This window comes from Lutjanus erythropterus, chromosome 6 (assembly GCF_056507025.1).
Source record: "Lutjanus erythropterus isolate fLutEry1 chromosome 6, fLutEry1.hap2, whole genome shotgun sequence".
Classification (NCBI taxonomy): domain Eukaryota; kingdom Metazoa; phylum Chordata; class Actinopteri; order Lutjaniformes; family Lutjanidae; genus Lutjanus; species Lutjanus erythropterus.
The window spans coordinates 42,146,378-42,165,013 of record NC_139322.1 but is presented as its reverse complement, the minus strand read 5'-3'; the positions used below and the strand labels follow the sequence as shown (position 1 = coordinate 42,165,013).

At 38.2% G+C, this 18,636-nt stretch overlaps 1 protein-coding gene across 1 annotated transcript in view; it reads left to right on the top strand.

The window, feature by feature from the left end:
• Positions 1–8,140, top strand: part of mfn2 (mitofusin 2) — a 33,237-nt gene extending 25,097 nt beyond the window's left edge. The window contains exons 17-18 of the mRNA XM_084721973.1: positions 93–227; positions 5,569–8,140. Coding sequence (XP_084578099.1) covers positions 93–227; positions 5,569–5,638 — 205 coding nt within the window. The 3' untranslated portion in view covers positions 5,639–8,140. The remainder of the gene's footprint in view (positions 1–92; positions 228–5,568) is intronic.
• Positions 8,141–18,636: the final 10,496 nt, after the last annotated feature.

Here is an 18,636-nt window from a genome sequence, read left to right as displayed (position 1 = left end):
AACTTAAGGGTCACCCTGTGTTTGTCACACTCCTTGTTATTCTAATGTTTCAAAATGTATGTGTGTTTGTCTGCGCTGTGTGTGGTTCTCAGGGAGTTGGCAGGTGTGTTTGCTCAGCTCTGCCAGCAGGTAGACGTCACCCGTCAGAACCTCGAGGATGAGATCACTGACATGAACAGCAAGATCGAGCAGCTGGACATCCTGCAGAGCAAGGCTAAGCTGCTGCGGTAAGAAGCTCACCACACCCAAACTACATTTACACACACACACAGACAGACAGGCAGACATGAGGACAAGTATCAGGACAAGGACGACACGCTCGGGTGGAGTGATGGTGGGGAACAATCATGTCTGTAAAAACATTAAAAAGGCTGTGCAATGCAGTATATATCCCAGGAGTCTGCAGCATTTTCTCTGGAGCCACAAGTATTAAATTCACTTTTTTTCTCTGTGGGACTAGCTTATGGAGACCAACTGGTTGATTCCACAGGGCACGTCAAGTTTTTAATCTGTCCTCCACATGTCTGCAGCCCCCACCAGCAGCATTTCAGAGGATTTTGAGCAGCGGAGCGTTTTGCTCACCTGATTATGTTTACTTGCTCAGATTTAGTTAATTTGGTCATCTTTCCTCACTCTTTGTACCATGGATAAGTTAAGTAGTTTCTTTTCTGTCTGTGCTGATGATTGTGAGTCTGCACGGGGTTTGTTATTTTGAAAATTGACCAGATTCTCTCTGCTTTTTATGTCTGACTTCCTGCCCACTCTATCTGCTCTGTGCAGATTGACACGGCATCCATCAAAAAACCCTTGGCTTGTATTTGAAGCAGAGTGAGCTGCTTCTGGGATGCTCAGAGGTGCTGCTGGTGGAATCACAAGCATTGTGTAGCATGGTAGTGATCATCTCTGGCTGCAGTCACACAGCTGTGCCTGGTGGAATATAGCCACAATGACTGGCCACCATCAAAATTTTGAGGAAAAGGTGCTGAGCCATGATGCACATTTCAGACAACATATTGACACTAGGCCTGTGCAGTATACCGGTTCGTACCGAAAACCGGTCTTTATTTTTGTTATGATATGAATTTTTCATATACCACCATACCGGTGAATAGCCCAAACAACGTCCAGAACCTGCACGGTGGGAAAGTGTTTCAGTGGGGACCCATTTCACTGCTCCACACCAACACCACAGACGTGCTTGCTTCAGCGTGTGCTCTAGGGATGTTCCTGGTGACTAATTTCCCTGCCGAATAAACGCAAAATTTAATTTACACTAGTCGAGTAGTCTAACAATAAGAAAACACTCAGAAAGCTGTTAAAATTTAGCAGAATTTATTAATTTATGTTAAACACTGTCCGAAAAAAATAGTGTGTGTATTAAGAGCCATTTGAAGACGTTAATCACAGTCTACAATCTCAAAATCGTACTTTAAATACAGCTGAAATTCGTGCTACTTTGCGCTGTGCAATACAAGCCTTACACATTTATGTACAAAACATGACAACAACTCACTAAACGCTTCACCTTTTCAGACCGAAGAGGGTCACAGTGTCTGCAGGTAAAGGACCCAGAGCTAACGTTAGCTGCCAGCCTGACACACAGTGTGGCTAAAGTTAGCAGCAGCAGCAGCAGCAGCAGCTCTGCTTGCAGGTTTATGTCTGTGTCTGTGCTTGATGTGGGAACATTTCTCCAGTCGAGTGAATATATATCAGCTTATTCTGTCACAGTATACATTCATCTGTCCGACTTTGCTGATATAAACATCCGGGGTTGCCACGGCAATCGGTTCATACGCGCTGGACGAGAGGGGCTGCTGTCTCACAGAGCCACAGCCCTGACTAGTGGTGTGCGGCTGCATAAAATCTTTGAGGCAACAGATAACTGGCATCATGCATGAATGAAATATTGATTTTTAAATGATATGATGATATTTTATTTTTAAATAATTTAAACTACTAGTATTTCTGGTGCCGACTAGCATGGATGGGGACGTTTAATTGTATAGTCGTCCCTGCCATGTGATGGTAACCATACTTTGAAGGAGTCATGCTTTTACCTGTGTCTGGACATGAAAAAAAAAAAAAACATGATACAGTCCTTATGACTGTAAAATGGGCTGTTTAAAGCCAATCAACTGCAGTAATTCTTTTCTCATTAGAAGAAAATGTTGCATGAAAAAAAAATACTGTCAAATACTGTGAAACCGATATGAGTTTTAAAAAAAACGTGATATGAAAATTTTGTCATACCGCCCAGCCCTATTAAAATAATGGCCTAAAATAATTTTTTCAGGTTTTTCAGAAAATACAAAAAACTGAACCAGACACTGAATATATATTTATTAATAATTTCACTCAAAAATGTTATGACAATAGATGGCTTTTGACATACTTATAACAATGTCTGCAACTTATGTAACATAAGAGAAATAAATGACTTAGAAAATTATTGAGCATGCCTTTGTGAATTAAGCAATTTTAAAGCATTACTTTTTTTTATGTATTGTATTTTTTGTTTAATGTATTGTCTACTCCATCTGAGTCTTGGCCTGGTACATGCTGCTTCATTGATTTCCTTCATGGACTTAGCTGTTTTTCTGACTGAAATGCTGACTAAAAAGACTGAATGAAAACACTAAATATAAATATTTATAGCCTAGTCTATATTATAGTAAACCTAATCACTTACCAATAGGGGACAAGCCCTGAATCATGGAAATAACTTCAGTGGCTAGGTACATTTTCTTTCTTCTTGAAGTAGCTGCCATCTTGAAAAGCTTATAAAATTGCCTAAATCACATTGTCTTTTGACTTAGGCACACGCTTGACATTATACAGTATGTCACAAAAGTGAGTACACCCATCACGTTTCAGCAACCGTTTTATTATATTTTCCTCAAGGGACAATACTATAGAACTGAAACTTGGATATACTTTAGAGTAGTCAGTGTACAGCTAGTATAACAGTGTAAATTTACTGTCCTCTCAAAATAACTCAACACACAGCCATTATTGTCTAAATAGCTGGCAACACAAGTAAGTACACCTCACAGTGAACATGTCCAAATTGTGCCCAAAGTGTCAATATTTTGTGTGGCCACCATTATTTTCCAGCACTGCCTTAACCCTCTTGGGCGTGGAGTTCACCAGAGCTTCACAGGTTGTTACTGGAATCCTCTTCCACTCCTCTATGATGACATCATGCAGCTGGTGGATGTTAGACACGTTGCGCTCCTCCACCTTCCATTTGAGGATGCCCCACAGATGCTCAATAGGATTCAGGTCTGGAGACATGCTTGGCCAGTCCATCACCTTTACTCTCAGCTTCTTTAGCAAGGCAGTGGTCGTCTTGGAGGTGTGTTTGGGGTCATTAACATGTTGGAATACTGCCCTGCAGCCCAGTTTCCGAAGGGAGGGGATCATGCTCTGCTTCAGTATGTCACAGTACATGTTGGAATTCATGTTTCCCTCAATGAACTGTAGCTCCCCAGTGCCGGCAGCACTCATGCAGCCCCAGACCATGACACTCCCACCACCATGCTTGACTGTAGGCAAGACACAGTTATCTTGGTACTCCTCACCAGGGCGCCACCACACATGCTGGACACCATCTGAGCCAAACAAGTTTATTTTAGTCTCATCAGACCACAGGACATGGTTCCAGTAATTCATGCTCTTGGACTACTTGTCTTCAGCAGACTGTTTGCAGGCTTTCTTGTGAGCCAGCTTCAGAAGAGGCTTCCTTCTGGGATGACAGCCATGCAGACCGACTTGATGCAGTGTGTATGGTCTGAGCACTGACAGGCTGACCTCCCGCTTCTTCAACCTTTGCAGCAATGCGTGCAGCATTCATGCGTCTGTTTTTTGAAGCCAACTTCTGGATATGACGCAGAGCACGAGGACTCAGCTTCTTTGGTCGACCCTAGCAAGGCCTGTTCAGAGTGGAACCTGTCCTGTTAAACCGCTGTATGACCTTGGCCACCGTGCTGCAGCTCATTTTCAGGGTGTTGGCAATCTTCTTGTAGCCTAGACCATCTTCATGGAGAGCAACAATTCTATTTCTCACATCCTCAGAGAGTTCTTTGCCATGAGGTGCCATGTTGAACATCCAGTGGCCAATATGAGAGAATTGTACCCAATGCACCAAATTGAACAGCTCTAATCCATGACACACAAATTTGTATGGTCCAGTCAAGCAGGCAAAAACATGAACATGATGAATAGGACAGGTGCCTTTGCATGTTTGAATGACATGTACAGGTATCACTAAGGGTGTACTCACTTGTGTTGCCAGCTATTTAGACAATAATGGCTGTGTGTTGAGTTATTTTCAGAGGACAGTAAATCTATACTGCTATACTAGCTGTACACTGACTACTCTAAAGTAGTATATAGTTCAGTTCTATAGTATTGTCCCTTGAGAAGATATAATAAAATGGTTGCTGAAACGTGAGGCATACTGTACTACAGGGGTAGAATCGCATGGTGTGTTCAACTGATGATGTAGGCAAATTTAGAGGTGGCTAGCATCATGAGGAGATGGTTTAGGCAAAAAAAAATATTTTTTGTCAAAAAATGACTTAGGCCATTATTTTAGGAAGGTGATGATATTAAAACATTTTATTTAAATGTCGTGCGTTGACAATTCTGGTGAAGTACTGAGAGTTAAGAAGCTGCCATTGTTGCAGGGGCATTTCCCTCCAGTACGTGCGTGATTAAATGCGAGCTGTCATGAGAAGTTTACAGTTTTCTACTCTTACCTTTACTTTTTATGTATGACTACTTTTGACAGTGATGTCAAGGAAGTTGGGAAGAACTTGTGCAGTTTGACTGTTCCAACAGTTGTGTCAACCTTCAACTTTAGACAAAAACAGAATTTAAAACGCAAACTTCATGAAGAGTGCTGCTGTCTGAGAGCATACAAGCTACATAGATTAGAATAATTAGAATTATTAGAAATATTATAGAATTATCATCACTTAAATGTGGCAGAGGTGGTCCTTTTTTTTCTCTACAAATACTAACTGATTGAGTCAGGGGTAGACCAGCAACTCCTGAGTTCTGTGCAGGGCTGCACAGTTAAGTGAAATTTTATCAAAATCACAATATGTCGTTTTGCATTTGTCAAATTGCAGAAAGTGCAGTATTTGTTAAAAGGAAAATGTGAAAAAGAAAAAAAAAAAAAAAAAAGAATGAATGTGTCGAGGCAGAGATGTCCTGTCCTACATATTAGATTCTATAGATTTAGAATTTGGTACAGATTCTTGCAAAAAAAAAAAAAATTTCACACCATTTTAACACGTTTTTCAATCAAAATAAGAATAATGGTGTTAAAATTATCATTACCTCTAATGTCACAAATCAAATTACAATATCAGTCAAAATAAACACAATTACATATTTTTTCATAGTTGTTCAGCCCTAGTTCTGCGAGCTAAAATGTTTTTGCCAAAGGAGTCTGGTGGCTTTGGAGAGAATGATATCTATATGTATTTCAGACATGCGCTTTGTTCCATAAACGTGGGTATTATTAATGTGTGTCTGTATGTGTGTGTGTTTTGTTGATAGGAACAAGGCGGGCTGGCTGGACAGTGAGCTTAACATGTTCACCCAGCAGTACCTTCACCACAGCAAGTAACCCAGACGCAGCAACCACCTGAGAGACTGAACAACGACACAGGAACATTTGGTACAACAATGTTCTCAGCAGAAACAGAGAAACAAAAGGGACAGTCTGAACGTCTGGTATGACTGGGAGGAGTCACTGGGAGGTTGTGATGTGGACATGAGGACGTGAGCTCAGGACAGGAGGTCTGTGGTCAGCTGCTGCCACATCACACTAAAATAAAAAGTAGAAACCAGGATCAGCTTTTAAAAAGCTACCATGACATGAAAAAAAGTTTAACCTTGTCAGAACTGAACATCCCCTCAGTTCAGTTAATAATACTAATTCCTGTCTGTTAAGCACTTTGATGTTCAGTTGGACTGATATGCAAAAGATCCCCAGATGATTTAGGCCCAGTCTGAGCTCTCCTCACATCTTCATCAGCACCGCTGAGTGACTTCTGTACCAGCTTCACACTGTCACACTTAAAATTAGGTTCCAGTTATCTCTGCCACATTCAACTCGTGTAGATTTGATTTTGTATATACGTTTTGAACACTGGACAAGTGCCATGCTGAAGTAAAGGCAGTCCACACGAGGGAATGTAAGAAAGTGTCTTATGTAGGATAATGCAGTAAACTGAAGACATGCAAACTAATTTATTCCTCCAGTTGTTGTAGAATATTTAGAAAACTGAAGCCTCGTTAAAAAGGGAAGCAGAAAGTACAAGATAGCTGTTTTGTGTGTTACTCCATATTTTGTTCAAAGCCAAACCAACAATATGTTAGTCCATCTCTGTCTCTCTGATTTCCCAACCTATCTGTGGCTCTCAGCCCAGCCCATTGGTTCTTACTGAAGATGTGAATCTTTAAAAGGAATATCAGTAGGATTTGTCTGAGTTGTTCTCAAAGACATCAGGATGTCATCTTTGGTTGATGAAATGTCCCGAGCACAGCAAAAGAATAAGAAAAATAAGGAAATATTTTGTGATATGAGTTGTTGCATTGTTTGTTTAGGAAAATGTTGCAGATTATACCTTTAGGAGCTCTATGGCACAGAGGAATAAGCTTTATTTGGTTTGTATACACAAATGATACTTGTTAACAGATACATTTAGTGTTGGTTTGGCTCTGCACATGAAACTTACTGACAAGAAGAAAAATAGTTTCACCAGGCTGAATCTTTAGCTGAACTACTTATAAAAGATTTTATTCAGTTGTGAGATTTAGCTTTTAGCATCAGATGATTAGCACCATATGCAAACAGTTCAATCATTCACCAACTTATATCTCAGATTTTGAGTTGATAAAATACTGATCCAAAATTCAGAATTTTGACGTTTTCTCTGGATGATAAATATTTTCACAGGGATATGTGTATCAGCATGTAAAGTATGTCATCTATAAGGTAACAACTGTCCGTGCCAAAGATATGTATGAGGTCATTTAGAAGAAGTGACTTGATTACAATTATAATTTGTCCACCAGAGGGCACTGGAGACATGTGTAGACTGTAAAATGTCCCAGCCAGAGCTTTCACTAAACCTGCTTCCTGAAACAGGGCCCAGGTCATTTTTCTTTACTAACCATATTTAAGGGATTGTCTGTGTGTATGTAAAACATAAACAAACTTTATCATTATCAGGTTTATCAGAATGAGCCTCTAAAAGTCCACTACTGGTTGATGTCTGCTCTGACAGCTTAACATTTGATGAGCGGAGTCTGGATGGATCCTGTATGTCAAACCAGAATGAGGGTGTGCAGGTTTATTTTCAGCTTTCTATATTTTATCCAGACTTTTCTCACAGTTCACACATCATCTTCTATACATATCTAACAAACCCTTCTTCCCCAAACCAAATTTTAGAGACCAGTTTTTAATGTGAGATGTTAGCACTATCGATATCTGCCTCAGTGTCTTGTGTGTCTTTATGTATCTTTAAACTTTTTGTCTTGCACTGAATACATATATGGGCTGGGCTCTGTCACTGCAGAGCTGTCTTCTCTCTGCCTCTGCCAGTTTGACTTCAGAAGGAAGACGTAGGAATCTTTACATGTGATGGGGTATGGAAGAGTGGCCAAATCCAGTAACGGCTGTGCTTTTGGTTTCTAAAATGTGTATATAATGTAATTTAATAATTTGCCTTTCAATTGGAAACAATTGTGAAAAGCTGAAAGAGACGAAGCCACATCAGAGTGGATGTGCCTGAATTTGTCCTGTGTGTAAAAAGTCTTGGTTGATTTGGCCATGCTGTAAATTAAAGCCATACACTGTGTTGCCAAGTGAGCAGGAAGGCTGCCGAACTACTCTTCCTTCAGAGTGAAGACATGCACTTTATCATTTTGCTGCTTTTCATTTGATTTTTTTTTTCTAGATAAAGGGTGTTTTCCCCCAAAATGTAAACCACAAGGTAACTGTGTTTGGTTTCAGGAAGGTGAAAGTACCTGCATGCAGTGGCTGTTGTAGTTTGTCGTCCTGGTAAAATGTTCAAACTTATGTATGTATATAAAAAATAAAGGTGGCACAATGCTTAAATAGTTTGACTGTGAACCAAACACTCTAATGTGCAGTGAAACCAGTTTCATCCCAACCAGAGAGAGCAGTGTGTTCATCACTGATGTATGCTGAAATATCACAACAACGCTAAGGAGAAAAGAGAGGAGGAGGATTTTTAATTTGGCATTTTGAGAATAAAGTTGTAAAGTAAGTAAATGCCAACTTGGGAATGCAGCCGAAATGTAGAAAATTAAGTTGAAATACATGTTGAGAATAAAATTGAAATGTTGAAAATGAGGCAGCAATGTTAAGGTTATTGTCAAAATGTCAAGAATAAAACTGAAAGGTCGAGAATTAAGTTGAAATACTGTGTTGAGAATAAAGTCAGTGTCAAGAATAAAGTTGAAATACAGAGAAGAGAAAGCTGAAGTACCATTCAACAATAAAGTTGAAATGTTGAGAATAAAGTTGAAATATGTAGAACTGAATTACTAAATCAAGCATAAAGTTGAAATTTCACAAATTTGAAAAGTAAACAGTTGAAATACCTTGTTGAGAATAGTTGAAATGTTGAGAATAAAGTTAAAGTGTAGAGAATTAAGTTGAAGTACCATTTCAACTTTATTCTCTACAACTTCATTCTTAAGTACAAAATAATAATAATAAAAAAAACTTCCTCTGTGTTTTATGTCCTTATGCCTGTACTAATACTGTGTAGAAACATCCAGCTGCAGATTCACTGTAGTTTTTGTTGTAAGTGGTTAACCACAGTTACTACATTAAGCTCATTTATCAACATTTGAGTAATTTTAATAAGTGGTCTTACCCTTTAAAAATATCCTGTATGTGATGCTTTAATAAAAAAACAAAAAAACAAAAAACAACATTTGAATGTTTTTACAGAAGGATGAGGCAAACCAACCTCTCATGACAGTGTTGAATATCCACACATTCTTCTTATGACAGAAATGGATCTGTGAGTTTCCAAACATTTTTTTAATCACCACAGGATGCAGCAGTTCTCCAAAGGTTTGGATTATTAGAGGATTTGTCCAGCAGATGGCAGCATGATATCACTGACCACTGATCACAGTCACTTACATGAAAATTCAGGCAGCTTGTTTGAAACAAACTAAAACAACATTCAAGGGCCTCATAACATGGAAGGAGGTTTACAATCATTGTTGTCCTCATTATGAAAATGAGAAAACAGTCAGCACCATTGGTGAAATCCCGCCAAACTGATTTGAATTTCTCAAAACAACAAAACAAAAACAAAACCATGATATTAAACATAGTATTTGAAGTGATGTCGTCAATTACCGAGCCTCAGAGCTGTTAATCCTAATAGAATTCACTGGGAACAAACATGAACATTTGATAACCCATTAAAAAAATCCATTTATAAATTACAAATAAAATAGAATCAGAATTCAGAATTTCAGTTTTGTGAACCTCAAACAATAGCTTTTATTTCATATAAATAAGGTATGAATTACAAAAAAAAGTGTAAAATTTGTATTAATAGGTTGGTCTGAAGTTGAAAAAGATGAAACACAAATTTGTGTGACAATGTTATGTTTTGTGCTTTTTAACAGTCAAACCAGTTGAGGTCCAAATTGACCCCAGAGGACAGTGAATGTTACTCTGTTGGGAGGACATCATGAGGGTTAATTACTTAATCATTAAATAAATTTACTAATTAATTTTGGGACTTTTGCATTTTTTAAGACTATTCAACTGGACATAAAATAGTCACAATTAGCTGCATATTGACCAGCTTCAAAGAAAATGCTACTTAGACATGAAGATAACATGATAAGAATGCAATCATATCATCTGCATATAAGTGTGCTGTAAATACATAGTGCAATATTTTGCAGCACTTTTACTTACTTTTACTTTCACTAATTTTACTTGTATTTTTATATTGTCATATTATGAATTTGACTTAAAGGAGCAGTGTGTAGGATTTAGTTGGATCTAGCAGTGACCTTGCAAATTGCAACCGACTCGCCTCACCCTCCCCTTCCAAGCATGTAGGAGTGATGGTGGACTGACTGATGGTGCAGCCTGGTGGACTTGCTGGAAGAGGAGCTGCTCCATCTGTAGATATAAAGGGCTCATTCTAAGCTAACAAAAACATGATGATTCAGGTGATTATATACTAATAAAAACATACTTATTAATATAATCTGCAATTTCTGCCATACTGTGCCAATAAATGCCCTTAAACCTGACACACTGTGCCTTTAAGCAGTGGATGCAACAGAATGTAATTATATTGAGGACAGGTAGGTCACTTTTGATTTTAGATTATGAAGTAATAAGTAATAATTCAGTGCCCAGTAACAGCTCAGTATGATGCAGCATTCTTGTGGACAAATCTATTAAGTAACAAGTAGATAATGATTCAATGCATGGGAAAACCTGTATGTGTGTCATTAAAATTCCTCTATGGGTCACAGTGACAGTGCAATATTTTGCATTCTCTCACAATAAATTTTGCATTCTGTCACAAAACGTTTCTTCTTCCATTTCTTATTTCTTTCTTAAATGTCTCTTTTCCACTCAGCTGCTCTCAGCCCCAGTATGGATCAACTGAGGCCCTTTATTTTGAATTACTGTACAGTAAGTATGCTGATACAGTGCGACTACTCAGTAAATGGGCATAATTATAGTGAAAGCAAACTTGATCAGATCAAATGGTCTCTAGAAGCAAGCTGTAGGACACGGTAATCTGCAGGAAACAATCAAAACCAGTGTAGGAGTTGCAGGTCTGAGTCTGGTCCCTGATGAACAGATTATGCTGGAACACAACTGGAAAAAGTTGTAAACAATCTTCAATGAAACAACATGTTGTTTCTAGTGGAGATGTCTTGTTAACAGGGCTCATTATAATCTCTCCAACTTTGTTTTGAGCAAAAGTAGCTCACCTCGAAACATCGCAATGCAAACACTGGTGTGGAACATAACGTTTAACACATTAATGACCAGACAGATGTGTGTAGTACACTGTAGCAGCTGCTGTTGTTTTCAGGTGATTTAATGAAGGTAAATGGTGAATATATTGAGTTCAAAGTGACTCAATCAGCTGATCCATACAGGGACACTGTGCTGGGAGCAGCTGAGTGGAAATAGACATATGGCAACAAACAAACAAAAAAAAATCATGTCATGACCTTTATGGGGCTCCGTAGACAGTCCTGGATTGTGTCAGCATGTTTTTTCAGATCCAGAGGTCTTAAGAGCTCTTTGGTTTTTGTCCATAGCCTTCTGATTTGGACTGTAATTTGACAGTGATTAAGTCTGACTCTTCTTTTGAAACAGGGCAGGACTTCCTTGTGGCTCAATGATCTAAGGGTACATTCTCATTTATGTTGCAACAGGTTCTGTGTTCAAATTCCAGACAAGCCCTGGATAAAAACAGCTTGTGCATCTCACCTCTTCAGACTTTGCTCTTTCTGTAACATCTCTGGTAAAACATGAGCTCATAAATTCTAGAGACACTGCACCTGTAAGGAGGGCAGGTTACTGACAGTTATTTTCTCTGCAGTCCCCACTGTCTGTTCCTGTCCTGTTTGGTGACCGATCCAAAGCAGACAGTGATTAATGCACTGAGAACAGACTTGATTAATCAAATAAAGAGCTAAAAAAACATACTTTATGCCATCTTTGTCGTGTTACATCTTGGTCACCTTGATATGTCTTTTATGTCATTTTCGTCTTGTCACATCTCTTTCATCTTTCTACGTCTTCTCCATCCTTTTTGTCGTTTCAACTTTTACATCCTTTTCGTCTTATTGCATATTGTATGTTGTTTTTGTCTTGTATCTTTTTCATCGTTACAACTTTTACATTGTTTTCGTCGTGTTGCATCTTTTATGTTGTTTTTGTCTTGTTACATCTTCTACTTAGTTTATGTTTTGTTTTGTCTTTAATGCTGTTTTTGTCTTCTTAGTTGTTTTCATCTTTTATATAATTTTTATCTTATGTCTTATATCTTTTACATCATTTTCATCTTGTTACATATTTTGTCATTTCTGTTGTGTTACATGTTTTTCATTTTGTTATGACTTCCCCATCATTTTTGTCTCATTTTCATATTGTTATATTTTGTTACCTTATTTTGTCTTGTTACATCTTCTATGCGGTTTTTGCCGTGTTAGTTGCTTTCATCTTGTGATGTCTGTTACATCATTTTCATATTTTTACCTTGTTTTCGTTGTGCATTAAAACTAAAGTAATAAGTCTGTTTTGAAAATTTAAGGAAGTAGAAAGAACAGACATTTGTGTTCAAATGTCGGGAGTAAAAGTAAAAAGTTATCAGAAAAAGAAATACTCAAGTAAAGTACAGATACCTGAAAATCTACATGAGTAATGAAGTATTTGTACTTCTTTACTTCCTGTCTATGGTAATCTTGTTAAGAAAAAGGCTCCATTATTATGATTCTGCCTGAAATGTCTTGTGTTCTGTGACAAAGACAAAAGATTTTCTTTAATTCTAAGCACAAAAGAAAGATTAAATCATTCTTGGAATTTTGATGCACTCTGAGTGCCTTTATAGAGAAAGCTGGTCCTAAGAACAGAGGTTTTAGAGTTCATTCAGCCTGCAGGACAATACTAGTCATTGTCAAAACAAGAAAAAGACATTCGACTTCATCTTGTTGCTTGTGAAGATGATTTTTTCTTTAATGATGAACTTCAACCACCAGTTTTGATTTCTTCAAGCACATTCTGGTGTGTTTTGTCAACTCTGTCATGACGTGGTGTGATCTGTTTTCTGTCAGTGAGTAGAGAAGACCAAATATCCTCAACAAGTCTCCGTGTTACCCTCTTTCCATTTATATCTGTACAAAGAGCCCCATTCAACACACACAGGAAGATGTGGGGATGAGAATGTGACGGCATGGATCAGTTACATTACAAGCTTTTTCAATGCCACTCACTCAGTTTAGGCTCTCATGTCAGTTGTGTTCAGTGTGGACAGAGTCTGATCTGGCACTTCACTACAGTTCAAAACTCTCATTTGTCTTGGTGACAAAAGGAGACTAATGTCTCAGCAGCATCTCAACTCAGTGTCCTCTGACCAGCTGCCTCAGTGCTTCAGCTGCATCTCACAGTCTACATCAGGAAATCTGTTTCTAACACGAGATCTATAACAGCACAGAGCCTCAGTCACATGACAGCAGGTGGTCACACATGGATGCATTCACATAGCGCTTCATTCTAAAGTCCTCTCTGACAAAGAAAGTGCTAACTAGAACCATGAGCCTTTTTATATTCCAATAGTTTTATCTAGAACCCAAACCAGGGGTTCTACTGAGAGCCCTTTTATATTGTACTACAAAAAACCCTTGATGAAAGCATCAAGGGCAGCATCTCTTACCTAATGATTCCTTAATACAGGATCTCCCACTCTGCTCTCCAGTACATCACCTACTGTATGGTCCTCCATTAAGAATTATTATGGAAGAGCTGATTAACGATTCATCAGTTACAGTTCAAGTCATCCCTGAATTGTTCCTCGCTTACTTTTTCCACCAATCATATGAAAAACTCTAAAGTTTTACAGAACCTTTTGTGATAAAGTGCCAGATGACTTGATAGATATATTGTGAACAAACTCAGCCATTAAGCTGGTTATTATCGTGTAATAAATCCCAACAGGATGATAACGCTGAGCATGGTTATTTGCCAATAAAAAAGGCACACATTTGTATGACACAAAATATTAATTTTAAAATGATTTTAGTGGTTTAACAATGATGTTATTTGATTCTCCATAGTCTATGATCAGAGCTGTGTCCATAGCAACAGTCTGTTCTTCATAACAACAGCCTGTTAAATAGAAACAACAGACCTTAGAATGCCGTAATTGACCAATCAGAATCAAGTATTTAACAGTCCCCTATAACAGACTGTCTTATTTCATTGGACCCACATGTAATAAGACACTAGAACCTAGTAACCCCAAGATCCAGATAAACTCACTAATCTGTGGATGCTTGCAAAGTAATTGATCATTTCATTATGATTTTATAATGTATTGCTGTGCAGTAAAAAAAAGTTCTTGTAGTGATATTTTGCATTGTTAGATAGTGTATTCAAGACTAAACCTTTTTTTTTTTGCAGAAATGTACAGAAGCATGTAACATACCTATAAAATGTGAACGTGGCTAACAGCCTAGCTAACAAATTGTTCATTTTGTGATAAAACCTCAGATTTAATATGTAGCTTAATATATTTAGAATAAATTTGGATATTTGGCCATTGCACATGATGACCATGGCAACCAGCAGTTATTGGCAGAGAACACACCATAAATATCATTTATACACAAGTGAAAAATATATTTTATTACAATCTAAGGCAATAGTAAATGTTGCTATTATGACTGTTACAGTTTAAGATGCTTTTTGATTTACATTCTTTTTTTTCTTTTTTAACTTTCTTATGATAGTACACTGATTGTTACAACCATCTTATTGGTGTAACTATTCTGTGTAACACCATATAAGTAAATGTAGCTGGGAAAATGTGTGTTTAAACCATACTCCCACTTGAGGGTCTCTTTCACATTAAAACAATATAAAAAAAAAACATACCATCATCATCTGTGAAAATCTGACTTAACTTAGACAGAAATCATGACCACAGATGAGGTAGTAAAGTTTTATTTAGGTTACTTTCCTTCCTCACTCTGTGACACATCCTGAGCAAGTAGCAGCTAACAGGAAACAGATTTCTCTGGGTTTGGGATCATTTGAATTTGGAAATATATTACATATTACAGCTTTAAAGAACTGATAAATCCAGGCTAATGTCAAATCAGTATTCACACCAAGCTAACTCAGTTAGCCACATAGCTAGAAAGAACAGACCTGCTAGCTAGCTCAACATTAACACTCACTGTGGATGAAAGTGAAGACTAGTTAAAGCTTTGCAGTTTATCTTTTCATCTGATTAAACTGTTTTACTACATGTTCATTCGATTCTTACCTTTCTTTGTTAGCTGTTAGCCTGCATCATCTCATGACCGCCTCATTGTGGCCTTCACTTTCAGAGCAGCACTTTGTAACCCTATGAAACATGATTTATAAGCTATCTTTATTTTTACTATTGTTATCATCATTATTCTGAATGTACAGTTGAAGTCAAAGAATAGTCTAGTTGTATCAGTGGTTCAGATATAAGGTCAAATTAGTGACAAAGAAAGTGAAAACCTCAAAGTTCAGCCATTAACTCATATAATACAAACATTGTACCAAATGTACCAAATGGATCTCGTGCAGACTGGAAATGTTATTCAACCGCTCAGCATCATCATCATCATGCTATCCACTTTTACTCCTGTGAAAAATTGCTCAATGAATAGGCGCTTCAGACAGCCATTTAGCAAACGAAATGCATCTTGCATGGTGGATCTGCGTTGCTTGATCAACAAAATGGCAACATTGATCCCGGAGGTGGCTCTCAGCCTCATGAAGGTCCCATGCTCTGCTGGCCTGTGAGCCCGTCTTGTTCTCGCTGTAATCGCCTGTGAAAAAACAAGTTAGCGATGCTCTCGACAGAGCCGTAACGTGCCCGCAAACAGTGAAAAATACCCGACCATAAGAAATTAGCTATGTTTCCAGTGATGGCTTTAACTTTTGGGAATCTTTGGCTGTATTTTTGTATTTCTGACTGGGCTCAGTGTAACTGATTGGCCTCCTCTCTCTGCAGTAATGCTAAATTTAGTTATTTCACAAAAAGGATGATGAAATGAGGTGTATCCACTTTAATTGCTCATTTGAGTGGAGACAGGTTGTGTCCTCCGTGTGTATTCATGTTGCTGGGGGGCCTGTTGCTTGTGTGTGAGTCCTGACCCACATGGAGACACAACTTGTGAACTCCAAACGCACCAGAGCAGTAGCAGTTTGAACTTCGGTGTCAGCCACACATCAGGCTTTCTTTGGCACACTGCTGTGGAACTGTGAAAGCCAAAGCCTCTGCAAACCAACAGCTTATACACCATGTCTCTGTATCAAATGCCCTCTCATAATCTTGATTACTGAGATTTGGCTATGGTGGCCAAAACAGTCAGTGGCCCCCCACAACTTGAAAAAGGATGTTAAAATTGTATGGAAGTAATTCCCTCCATCTGAAATTGGATTAGCGTTTGAGCTAACGTTTGTGTTTCACTTGTTTAGCGAGACCTCCATGCTTTCTGATGCCGAGGCACAAAGACTGCAGCCAATTGAGCAGCATAAATCTGTCTGAGTGTGGGACATCCTGTCAGAGACATGGGGATGAATGGACACAAGGAGGAAAGGAGAAGCAAAGAGGATGAAGCCTCAGTTTGCTCTACTGTTTGGGAATCTGCTACACTAAAATGGAACTTTCCTCCCTATGTCACAGTCATATCTTCATTATTTCAGAGCTGCACTGAGATGTCGCATGTTCCTACATGAACGCATTTAATCAAATGTGGGGCCATGGAGGATTCCAGCAGGATGGAGGGGTAACAGATTACATGGAACGGGATTATGTAATTAGGATTATTAAAAAATGTAACTTTAATCCATTACAGTCACAAAAAATAAGACATATGATATAAGATGACAGTTATATTTAGTAAAAATATTATTAGCAGTATTTCCAATTTTAAAATGCATTTTAAAATCAAGGTTAACTACACAGTCCAACTGCTGACATTAACTACACAGACAAACTTCAAATGTTAGTTACACAGTCCAAGTGGTAACATTAGCCTCACTGACCAAATGATAATTTTAACTACACAGACCAACAGCTCAAAGGCCAGTCACTTTTGTTACCAACCAAGATCAATTGCTGACATTAGCTATACAGACCAACAGCTAATGTTAGCGACACAGGCCAACATTTAAGTTACCTACGCTGACCAATATCTAAGTTAAACAGACCAACCCCTAACATTTCCTACAAGTACATAACACTAGCCTTAGCCACGCAGACAGACATCTAACTTCAGCTACACAGACCAAGCACTAACTTTAACTACAAAGACAAACAGCTAACTTAAGTTACACAAGCCAAGTGCTACCTTTAGTGACACTGGCCAACCACTTAGGTTAGCTACACATGCCAACCACTAACTTTTAACTTACAAAGATGAACAACTCACTTAAGCTACACAGGCCTGCTGTTACCTACAAAAACCCAACTGCCAACATTAACTACACAGGTGTACCGCTAACTTTGGCTGCACAGACCAAGCACTAATTTTAGCGACACCGGCCAACCATTTACATTAACTACACAGGCCAACCGCTAACATTTGTTCCACTGAAATCCAAATAGCTAACCTGTTGATACTACTGCTACTCCTTCTAAAAAATATTTTGGGACTATAACTGGTGATGCTAGTGTGGTGGGGATGGTGCGTGTGAATAAATTTATGGCAGTTTACTTGAGGTTTGAGTGCAGAGTGTGAAGAGCATAATGTTATTTAATAAAGCACATTTAAATGTGCATACTTATTATTTTTAATCTAAACATACATTTACACATAACAAAGGAAGAAATATCTTGACAAACAATTAATAAACCCAACAACCACCTGTTTTTATGGTAAACAGTTTAAACATATTTGATAATAAAGTAATCCGAAAGTAATGGAAAGTAACCTGGGGCCCCTAGTAGGTCAGTCCAGCTGTGATGTTGCTGGACTGGCCTTTCCCAGTGGTTCAGATGCTGCTGCATTTAAAAAGTGATCTTGTTTTGTTCATTTTCTCCCACTTGAGTGATGGCATGTGAATATAAATATACAGCAACATACATGTGTTTTTTGTCCTATGTGGTATAAACAAAATTGTATCCCAAAATAGATTCTATAAAACTTGTTATAGTTATGATGAGTGTTTTTGAAGTGTTTTCGAAGGAGGTGGAAGTCTGGGACTTTTGCCGCTTGCTGAACTGGGGCATTCACGGCTCGGTCAGCAAGATCGATTAAGTGAAACCAATCGACACACTGCGTGGTAAATGGGGGCTGCTACTTTCATGTGGCTCACACAGACCCTTTTCTTTTATGACATTTGTGATGTTGAGCCTGATCTAACCGATTAATACACAAACAAGCAACCATCCTATCACATGATGCAGAGGCTGCAGGACAGTGCATGTCAGTGGAGGACATGTTGGACACACTGTCAGTACACACTCACCAGTGGCTTCAGCTGCCAGTCTGAATATCTGAGGTTGCATTAATAGCAGATATCTTATTAACCTGTGAGTCACATGGTGAAGTATCTGAGACTGTTTTTATGATTGGAAATGATTTTGTACTGACTGAAATGCTGTTTTATTACACTGTAACCACAGTGTCGATTGGTGATGACAAACTGTGAAAGTGATTAAAGGCAAAATTACCCATTAATTCAGATACCCACTAATAAAGATAAGGCAAAGATTAGAGGAACATCTGAAAAAAGGAATATAATGTGCAGGAAATGTTTTTTTTACACGCCTGAAGGAGCACATTTGTGTGTAAGTGTGTGAACTACCAGTGGGG